General features: G+C 41.5%; 1 protein-coding gene across 1 annotated transcript; it reads right to left on the bottom strand.

The window, feature by feature from the left end:
* Nucleotides 1-7849: 7849 nt before the first annotated feature.
* On the bottom strand, nt 7850-10795 carry LOC127094935 (uncharacterized). Its single transcript, XM_051033691.1, has 4 exons — nt 10688-10795; nt 10082-10112; nt 9224-9765; nt 7850-9085 (listed from the first exon to the last, which is right to left on the bottom strand). Exons 1-4 carry the CDS (start codon nt 10793-10795, stop codon nt 7850-7852), a joined length of 1917 nt encoding a protein of 638 aa, XP_050889648.1.
* Between the last annotated feature and the right edge of the window lie 217 nt (nt 10796-11012).

Below are 11012 nucleotides of genomic sequence, written 5' to 3'. Positions count from 1 at the left end.
GATTTCTCGGTTGTAGCAGGTTCTTGAGAACCAATGATGGATAGAGTTTTGCGTATGTCATAGGAATCGGGTCGAAAGAGACCTTCTTCCTCTCGAAAGTTTGTTGTTGATGATTATTGGTATTGTTGTTGTTGTAGGTGTTTGTTCGTTGTTGTGGTTGTTGTTGTTGTGGTTGTTGTTGTTGTTGACGTTGTTGTTGAACTGGTACTGATTGACTAGCTGAAAAAATGGGAATTACTAAAGATACTTGATGATGATGTTGAAGGGGTGGTTGACTTTTTCTGATCTGAGGCCTTCTCTGCCTCCCACTAGTTATTGCGTTGGCTTCATTGTCTTTCTTCTTACTAAAAATGTTGTTGTATCTCTTGTTGGATGATACCTCCTCCTTTGACAGTTGTCCTTCTCGGACACCTTCTTCTAGCCTCATCCCCATGTTTACCATTTCGGTAAAGTCACTGGGGGCACTGGCGATCATCTTCTCATAGTAAAATGAGCTAAGGGTCTTTAGGAAAATCTTAGTCATCTCCTTTTCCTCTAAAGGAGGGTTGATTTGAGCAGCGAGTTCCCTCCACCTTTGAGCATACTCTTTAAATGTTTCCTTGTCCTTCTGAGACATCGATCTCAACTGATCTCGGTCGGGAGCCATATCAATGTTGTACTTGTACTTCTTAACAAATGCTTCACCCAAATCGTTGAAAGTGCGGATGCTCACACTATCCAACCATCTATACCATCTTAACGCATCACCGGTCATATTGTCTTGAAAGTAGTGGATTAACAGATGATCGTTATCTGTTTGGGTAGACATCTTTCAGGCATACATCACCAAATGACTGAGCGGACATGTGTTCCCTTTGTATTTTTCAAAGTCAGGGACTTTGAACTTCATTGGAATCTTCACATTCGGCACCAGACATAATTCAGTAACACTCTTCCCAAAAAGGTCCTTACCTCTCAATGTTTTCAACTCCTTGTGCAGCTCAAGAAATTGATCTTTCATTCCATCCATTTTCTCATACACGTACGGGCCCTCAGATGGCTCGGAATGATAAATGGTGTCTTCCGCACGAGGCAAGGTATGCACTATAGGCGATGGCACAGACATGACCAGGCTAGGTGCCGACATAGAAGCAAATGTAGGTGCAAAACCTTCAGGCATGAAGTTTAGCGGCATTCCCCACGGGAATCCGGCAGGCATAGCAGGCGTGAAATGAGCGACAGTTGTGGGAACAGTAGAGGTAGCCACCTCTGAAATGACATTCCTCTGAGGAGGAGGAGTTATAGGTGTTGGAGAAGATTGGCTCTGTGCGGCTAAAACTGACTCCATCATGGCAGTCAGGTGGGTGATCTCCTTTTTCAGGTCTCTATTCTCTTGCTCAAGATGTTCCATGATTCTGGAGTGATTGGTGCGAGTATTGTACCGATGAGTCAGCTTGGCTGAAGCACAGAAGAAACACCAATGAGACATCTGACGAAAGAGAAACCTGTTTATGAAAATGATGCATGAAATGCAATACTTGATTGTTTTTATTTTCCAGGAACTTTATATTATTTGCAAATATATATATACAACAGTAATTACAACAATTTGATATGACCAAAAATTCTCTTTTATTTATATAATTGGAAGGATTACACTGAGTACAATTTTAGAAACCAAATGAAAAATACAAGAGAAAATGAGACTAGTCAGCCTAAGGACCCCTAACAACGTCAGAAGATCTGGCTGTAGGCGCGTACTTCCTTCGAATGCGTCGAATCTCGGTCTCAAAAGAAGCTTTCATCTAAGTCTTCTTGAGGACAAGTTGATCAACAATCTTCTCCCAAGCAACGGAAAACTGAGGCATGCTAGAGGAAGATGAAACCTCCGGCTCTCTCTGTCTCTTCGTCATTCGGTCTTCAAGTAGCTCAATAAGTGTGTCTTTGTCCTTAGACTCAAGCTGCAACTCCTCATGCATTTTGCTCAAAGCAAGGAAACGCTCTTCCCACATATCCTTCTCTTTCTTCATCTTGGCGAACGCGTCTTCCAACTCCTCTACATCTTGGTTAGGGAGAGTTAATGGCTCAACCACAACCATATACGTAGGTATTTCACAAGGATAAGGCATCTTCAACTCCAAAGCTCTCTTCTTCACCCAAGTAGTGTAAGCTTCCAAAGCTACACAATTGCGCGGACCGAGCTCGGATCTTCCTTTTCTATGCACATTATGCCAAGCATGCACAATCTTCTGCTTCAAATGTTGGGAATCTTTACCCTCTTGATAGAAAAGACCTTCTAACAACATGTTATTAGGTTTGTCTCTCAAGGGGAACCCAAGTTGACGACGAGCCAAAGTAGGGTTGCAATTAATTCCTCTTTGTGTACCAATGAGAGGCACATTAGAGAATTCACCACAACTATCAATAATCTCCAAACTTCTCAAAGAAGGATCATACCAAACTATATCATCATTAGTGAGAGACATGAGTCTCTGAGACCACTGATCGGGAAAATAGCAAGTGTACTATTTTTACCGATGTAGTAATGAAAGGGAATTATCCTGAGTATCGATCTCGAGGACTGCGTAGGAACTATCGGTGTTGGTAATGATTCAATTGAACAAAAGAACCTTTGGTTGGTAAGTGAAGAGTGAATTTGCTCTGTAAAATATAAAGGAAAAATAGAGATTTTTGAATGCAGAAAAGTTAAACATGCTAGATCCAGGGTGTATGAATTGCTCTGAAATAAACTTAATCCTTATTTTATGACATCTATGTTAGAATGATTCAATATGATTCTCAAGAGTAGTTTCCCCTAATTCCTTAGCCAGAAACCATTAACGTTCAATTTTAAATCCCAATTCCTTAGCCATTCAAAAGAATATTAATCCCATGTATGAATATCAAGAATTTCCCATCATCACTATTAGATCCTCATTCCTAAGAGAAATTAGCGATGTTGTTATACACATAGTGATAAAGGGATTTGTCAGACCTCCTTTACCTCCAATTCAATACCTAATTTTCCAATACGGCAAGCATTACACTCGTGTTATAACAAATTGATTTCATAAAAACATAGACATTCATAACATTGTAGGAAAAAGGTTCATTACAAAAGCAATTCAGGGACACCCCCCTAGCATAGGGGGGTTTCGCTCATCAAACTATTCAAAGAAGGTACAAATATAAGATTAGACATTACAAGAGATTAGATAGCTTCGATCCTCAATTGCTTTCGCGCTTGATGATCTCCGTTCTCCAAAAATCTTGATTCTCTCGTTCTCTTTGTTCCGTCCCCCTCCGTTTGTCTTTCCATTAGGTCTAAATAGTGTAGTACACATTACAGCCAAGCCAAAAAGTCAAAAATGCCCTCCGGGATCACTTACATGAGTGAAAACAAAAATCAGCAAATTCAGCGCACCTGCCAACACGGGCCGTGCCAGGCAACACGGCCGGCCGTGTTGGCTCTTCAATTATTTTAAATTTTGTTTTTCCTTCAGACCTGCTGACACGGGCCGTGCCAAGCAACACGGCCGGCCGTGTCAGCCCCCTGGTTTTTGTATGGGAAGAAGTTCTTCTTGCAGCACGGGCCGTGTCAGGAGACACGGGCCGTGTTTGGCTCCAGGATTTTTATTCTATTTTATTGTTTTTTTTCTTTCACTCTTCCATTGTTGCCTTGGCACTTCCGACTCTTCAACTACTTCTGAAACATGCACAATACCATGGAAACGACATCAAACGCATCTAAAAACTTAAATTAACACCAAAAACAAAATACACATAAAACTACTCAAATATGAAATACTTAAAATTCAAACACTAAAACTCAAAATAAAGGGTTACCACATTGATGAATTTTGGCCGAGAACATGATGAAAGTCAAGTAAAATGGTGATCGATCACAACCCCAAACTTATCTCATTGCTTGTCCTCAAGTGATGCAAGAGACAACAAACAGAGGTCACCCCATAATTCCTTTTCACCACTATACAGCCGATGTTATTCGCACCGAGTTTCCTACCTTCATGGTCAAGACGTTGGCCACCCGATCAGAACTATCCGCTACACCTCACAGTCCAGCACCTCTTTACCTGCAAGCTTTTCATACATCTCACACAATCTCTCAGGGTTAGCACTAAAGACTCAATATATGCAATATCGACTCTTAGTTTTTGAATAAATTCTACTTCTATTGCACAAACATAATTCACACACTTTAGGAGGACTTAGGGTTGTAACGGGGCTTAGGACAGGTGGGATAAACAACAAACGGATACACAAGGGGTTTTTGGGCTCGGCACTCCTGTTATGTTTCTTGTACCTGTGCTTATTTTGATATACAGGGGTTCGACATCGACTATTTAACTTTACTCAACTAATTGAGTATTTCAAATGTAATCAAGTCGTTTAATTGGGACAAGTGCGTTTTGATGAGTTCTATTTTTCTTTTCTCTTTGTTTTTTTTTTCTTTTTCTGGAGCATTCAGAAAGCCTCCAATTTTTTCTTTTCTCTTTTCTTGTAACAATTTTCCGCACACTTGTCCCTTTTGTATTGGATTTACCACCCCAAACTTAGAATTCAACACAGTTTCCAAAATCCACAACATTTATGCCGAGCAAGGGTAGAAGAGATTATTATATATTTTTTTTTTCTTTTTCTGGCCATAGGGTAACATAAGCGGTTTACAAACAAACAAAATGGTTAAAGGCTCAAAGGGGTTCGCAACGGATAAAACGTACAAGGGTGGCTGGAAAGGCTCAAGGTTAAACAACAAAAATGTGCCTCAGTGTGTGTCATAATGCAATGCTATGTCAGTAGAACGTACGCAAAACCAGAGCGATAGAGTCATACCTGGATTAACTCTCATGATGATCTCTTAGTATTTGGCTTTTTGTAATCTCACCATGTGGGGTAAACTTGCAGGTTCCAAAGCACTCTCTGTGTAATGTAGCTTCTTTTTGGTTCAGGTGTACCATACTTCTATCTCAATCCAGCTTTCATCCCACTGTGTCCAACAATAGTTTTTCTTCGGCTGCATAAATTTCCAGGGTGCCTCGGGAGAGTAAGTTCGGGTTGTGTCTTTCATCCACTAACCATCCTTCCATCACGCCTCTGGTTTTTATCCATCAATCTGTAACCCAACATCCAAACTGTTGAAAATAAAAGAAATCAAAGTTACTTAAAAAATGAAAAACCAAAACGGAAAATAAATTAAAACAATGAAAGGAACCCCCCCCCCACACTTGAACTAAACATTGTCCCCAATGTTTAAACCCAAATGCAAGAGGGACTTACAGTGCCTACTGCGGAGGAGGGTGCTGTGGAAATTGCAACATCATCTGTTGCATCATCCTTTGAATATCATCAATGGCAGCCCCTTGACGGAGCTGCTCTGTCACGATCCGATCAATCTCCGCTCCCTGGCAAGCCTGCTCGACACGGAACTGATCCATGTCCATGGGTGTCCATCCAGCAGAGGAGGCTCCCATGCCTCGGTGGTGAGAGGTGTGAGGGTGAGGAACACCCCTCTCCCTTGCCGGTGCATCTTCCTCCATCATTTCACCTGCACGAAAATCATCTTCTCCCGCCTCTTCGGGGTTAACAGAAGTATACAACCAATTCTCATTGTTATCAACATTAGTTTTATCAATGTTCGGTAAGCGGAACAACCGGCGTGTCCGGCTTACCAACACATACCCATGACGGCTTTGTTCGAGCATTCCTTGCGTGCACAGGGCATTGAGGTCAAGCTTACCCAACGCCTGCATCGGGGTCTCTCCGTCCAACACCGGCCTACACCCACACCAGTCAGCAATTTGTGTTATCATACCACCCACAGAAATGGCTCCTGAGCTGGCACGCCCCATGGTACCTAAATGGTCGGCGGCGAATGCCGCCACATTCACTGGTTCCTCATTAACCATGGCATGCATCAAATATAATTCCCGCTTTGCCGCTACACCTGTACTATCTCCTCGTCCGAACAAGGTGAACGCTAACCCTTTTTGAGCATATCGGAAGCACGGGTTTTGAATCCATGATGCCTTTGCACTCCGGGGTTCGTACTGTGGTAAACCTGTAATAGAGGACCAAAAGGAACCTGCAGAAAAGTCATTTGGCACTGCCCCGGATCCTACCAATGGTAACCGGAGGCATTGCCCAAGCTTAATAACCGACATCGAATAATCTTCGTTATAAAGCCGGAAACTCATAGTACCAAAATATTCATAAACATGACCAGTCCAGTTCTTTTCCAATTTAAATTTAACAGTGCTTAGGAACTCTAGAGTGATGCGTTCATAGGAAGGCACATCAGCATGCATAAATTCAAAAATACCTAAATTGTGGAACATTTGAGATACATCATCTAGAATTCCTAAAGCACTCATAGTATCATCACACACATACCTTATAGGTACAAGCTTCCTTTTAAGGTGAGTCTTGTACCTTTCAACGTGATCATCATCCTCAAAAATGATTCCGTGTGCATTTGGCATCCTCCGGGATCTTTGTCTTGGTCTTGAGGTCTCTACCACGGCCTTTCCTCGCTCGGCTCTTTTCGGGGGCATAATGGTCACCTGAAAAGTTAGCGGAAAAAAAATAGTGGAGATAGAGAAAAATAATACCGTCACGGTGTAGAGTGCGAGAAACGGCCCAACTTTTGTGAAGGGACTTTGAAAAAAAATGGTTGGATGATGATGAACGTTGAGGTTTAAAGTGAAGGTGGTTATGGAGTTTGAGAGGTTTGAGAGAAAAATAGGGTTGGAGGAGATGAAGTGGCTGAAAAGTGAGTGGGGGAGAGGTAAAAGGTATTTAAAGATGTGTGGGCCCCACTCCAACGTCTCTAAAATTAAAAAAAAATCTGAGTTACGCACTGCAACACGGCCCGTGCTAGACCACACGGCCGGCCGTGTTGCACCCCTGGAAAATGTATGGGAAAAATGTAAGCATGCAACACGGCCCGTGTTGGCACACACGGCTGCCCGTGTTGCTCCTCTGGAAAATGTATTGGATTCTAAAAATTAAGCAACACGGCTAGCTCACACGGCCTGCCGTGTTGCACCTCTTTTCTGACTACTTCCTTCATTGCTGGGTTAAGTCGTTGTTGAGGTTGGACAACCGGCTTGTGATCATCTTCCATGAGAATTTTGTGCATGCATATTGTAGGGTTTATTCCCTTCAAATTCTCTGTGTCGAGGAAGACATATTTGAGGTTCTCCGGTAGTTGTTTCAATTCGGTTCCCTTCTTTTGTTCATCTTTCTTTTCTTCCACTAAGGGTTGCCTTAAATCTTTCCACCGGTTGTGTCGATAACCTTTAAAAGGTGGTGATGCTTCCGTCATGGCTAATACTTCCATATCTTTCTCGTTAACTACTTGCTCTTTGTTAAAAATTGATAAGCTCAACACCCTTTCCAAGGGTAATTTTTGTGTTGTCAAGCAATTTTTCTTTTCACATATTTGATCGATTGTCTCAATATGTTGGCTAGTGGCAACCTCATCCTTGTACTTCATGGTGTTTCGCACATCAATTTTTAACTCTTCATCATACACTTTCAAAGTCATCGTGCCTTCTTCTATGTCGATCAAACATCTCCCGGTCTCTAAAAATGGTCTCCCCAAAATGATTGGTATCTCTTCATCTTCCGGCATTTCCAAAATGACAAAATCCACCGGAAACACAAACTTGTCGATCTTTACTAGCACATCTTCTACTATCCCATAAGGTCTCTTCACAGAGTGGTCAGCAAACTGGAGTGTCATTCTCGTATCTTGAATTTTACCTATCCCCAACCTCTTATAGATAGACAGCGGCATAAGACTTACACTCGCTCCCAAATCAATTAGAGCTTTCTTGAAGGATTTATCTCATATGGCACACGGAATAGTCAGAGAACCTCGATCCTTTTTTTTCACCGGAACCTTCATACCCTGCAAAATGGAATTACAAGTTTCCGTTAGAATAATCGGGTTAGTCTCTATGGTCCGCTTCTTCGAGATGATGTCTTTCATGAACTTTGCGTAGGTAGGCATTTGCTCAAGCGCCTCCAAGAAAGGAATGTTTGGCTCAAGCTTTTTAAACATTTCCAAGAACTTCTCAAAGTTTTTCTCATGCTGCCCTTTCTTCTTATTTCTTGTTGGGAATGGCAGTTTGACGGCCGGTTTTGGATCAATCACTTTATCTTTAACCACTCGTTCATCATGAATGACCTCTTCATTTGCAACCTCATTTTCTTTTATCTCTAGATCAACTTCAAGCAATAAGTCTTCTTCTTCAGAACTCTTCTCAGGTATTTCTTTTGACTTACCATTCCTTGTGGTCACCGCATTCACATGATTATTTTCTCTTGGATTAGTAACCGTAGAACTTGGTAAAACTCCCTGTTGTGGAGAGCCCGCTAGTTGTTGGGCTATCTGACTCATCTGGATTTCAAGATTCTTAATTGAAGCACTTGTGTTCTTTAAATTACTCCGAGTCTCTTCTTGAAATTGAGAGCTTTGAGCGGCCATCTTCTCAATGGCAAGCTCCCAATCAGCTTTTCTTGGTACCTGTTGCTGAAACTGTTGTTGATGTTGTTGATACGGTTGTTGTTGCTGAGGTCGAAATTGTTGTTGCTGTGGTTGGTTCTGCACATTTCCTTGTTGATCCTTCCATGAGAAATTAGGATGGTTTTTCCAACCCGGATTGTATGTGTTTGAATAAGGGTTGTTCTGCCTAAGAAACTTGATCTCCTCAATTTGTTGTGCGGTAGCAACGCAATGTACGGTAAGATGAGGTCCTCCACAAATTTCGCAATTACTAGTGTGAGTTGGTTGAACCTGTTGAACCTGTGCAACAGTTTGGGTATCAATAGCCATCTTCTTCAGTCTCCTTTCTACTTCAGCTGCTATTTGATCTTCCATCTTCACCACTTGGTTTGCCAATTTCAGGTCAATTATCCCTTCGGGTTGACTAACACTGCGGTCATACAACTCTAGGTGCTCATTGGCTGCAATGGCTTCGATAATCTTTTTAATACCAGTGGCTGTTGTAAAATTGGTTGAGCCACCAGCTACTGTGTCAATGAGTTGCTTAGTCTTCAGCCGAAGACCATTTACAAAATTCTGCATTTGCTCCGTTGCATCCATATTATGAGTAGGACATGCAACCAACAATCGTTTGAACCTCTTATACGCATCTCCAAGTGACTCTCCTTCTTTCTGTTTAAAATTCACTATGTCGTACCTCTTTCGGATGTATACAGAAGCCGGAAAGTACTCGTTGAGAAACGTTGTCTCCATCTGTTGCCAAGTTGTGATGCTTCCAGCAGGTAAAGAGTAGAACCACTCTTCAGCATCTTCTGACAATGTAAACGGAAACATGACCAGCTTCTTAGCTTCCTCAGAATGCCCCTCAATCTTTAACGACGTAGTCATCGTAAGAAACCTCTGCAAATGCTTGTTGGCATCTTCGTTAATTTTTCCTGAGAAAGGTCTCCTTTCAAGTTGCCGTATCGTTGAGGAGTGAAGTTGAAAGTGGGCAACATTGACTGGTTGATTCACTATTGTCATCCTTCCAAGCGGGGCATTAGCTCCCCCATAATCACCTAATAGTCTCTCCACATGAGGTGGGGCAGCTGCCACAGTTTCAGACTCGGTATCCGAATTTTCAGAATCAGAGTGTTCCGAATGAATTGAAACGGTTCCCTCTTTCTCAAAATCAGAAACTATCAGCGGTTCTTCTGTCACTTCCAGTCTGTCGTGTCTGGCTTTTCTGATTTGTGCTCGCAACAATCGTTCTGGTTCTGCGTCAAAAAGAAATTCAGCTGAGGCCTTACCTCGCATAAAAATATTAGACGATTGGTAGGATAAGCAAAGGAAAATAAACAAATAAAATAAAATAAAGTAAAACTTTAGTTGCAGAGCAACAAAATTCCAATTGAATAATTATTAACAGATAGTTTGGCAGTCCCCGGCAACGGCGCCAAAAACTTGATCGGGAAAATAGCAAGTGTACTATTTTTACCGATGTAGTAATGAAAGGGAATTATCCTGAGTATCGATCTCGAGGACTGCGTAGGAACTATCGGTGTTGGTAATGATTCAATTGAACAAAAGAACCTTTGGTTGGTAAGTGAAGAGTGAATTTGCTCTGTAAAATATAAAGGAAAAATAGAGATTTTTGAATGCAGAAAAGTTAAACATGCTAGATCCAGGGTGTATGAATTGCTCTGAAATAAACTTAATCCTTATTTTATGACATCTATGTTAGAATGATTCAATATGATTCTCAAGAGTAGTTTCCCCTAATTCCTTAGCCAGAAACCATTAACATTCAATTTTAAATCCCAATTCCTTAGCCATTCAAAAGAATATTAATCCCATGTATGAATGTCAAGAATTTCCCATCATCACTATTAGATCCTCATTCCTAAGAGAAATTAGCGATGTTGTTATACACATAGTGATAAAGGGATTTGTCAGACCTCCTTTACCTCCAATTTAATACCTAATTTTCCAATACGGCAAGCATTACACTCGTGTTATAACAAATTGATTTCATAAAAACATATACATTCATAACATTGTAGGAAAAAGGTTCATTACAAAAGCAATTCAGGGACACCCCCCTAGCATAGGGGGGTTTAGCTCATCAAACTATTCAAAGAAGGTACAAATATAAGATTAGACATTACAAGAGATTAGATAGCTTCGATCCTCAATTACTTTCGCGCTTGATGATCTCCGTTCTCCAAAAATCTTGATTCTCTCGTTCTCTTTGTTCCGTCCCCCTCCGTTTGTCTTTCCATTAGGTCTAAATAGTGTAGTACACATTACAGCCAAGCCAAAAAGTCAAAAATGCCCTCCGGGATCACTTACATGAGTGAAAACAAAAATCAGCAAATTCAGCGCACCTGCCAACACGGGCCGTGCCAGGCAACACGGCCGGCCGTGTTGGCTCTTCAATTATTTTAAATTTTTTTTTTCCTTCAGACCTACTGACACGGGCCGTGCCAAGCAACACGGCCGGCCGTGTCAGCCCCCTGGTTTT

Source organism: Lathyrus oleraceus, chromosome 6 (genome assembly GCF_024323335.1).
Source record: "Lathyrus oleraceus cultivar Zhongwan6 chromosome 6, CAAS_Psat_ZW6_1.0, whole genome shotgun sequence".
NCBI classification, from domain to species: domain Eukaryota; kingdom Viridiplantae; phylum Streptophyta; class Magnoliopsida; order Fabales; family Fabaceae; genus Lathyrus; species Lathyrus oleraceus.
The sequence above is the reverse complement of the archived record's forward strand: the minus strand, read 5'-3'. Positions and strand labels throughout refer to the sequence as shown.

Excerpts from the sequence above, each read along its gene's own strand:
- LOC127094935 (XM_051033691.1), bottom strand. The coding sequence starts at position 10,795 with ATGTGTACTACACTATTTAGACCTAATGGAAAGACAAACGGAGGGGGA. Across the intron at positions 9,766-10,081 it reads TCTTCACTTACCAACCAAAG|AACCAGAACGATTGTTGCGA; the intron begins GTTCTTTTGTTC and ends TTTTTGACGCAG. Across the intron at positions 9,086-9,223 it reads ACGAGTACTTTCCGGCTTCT|AATTTTGTAAATGGTCTTCG; the intron begins GTATACATCCGA and ends GAGCAAATGCAG.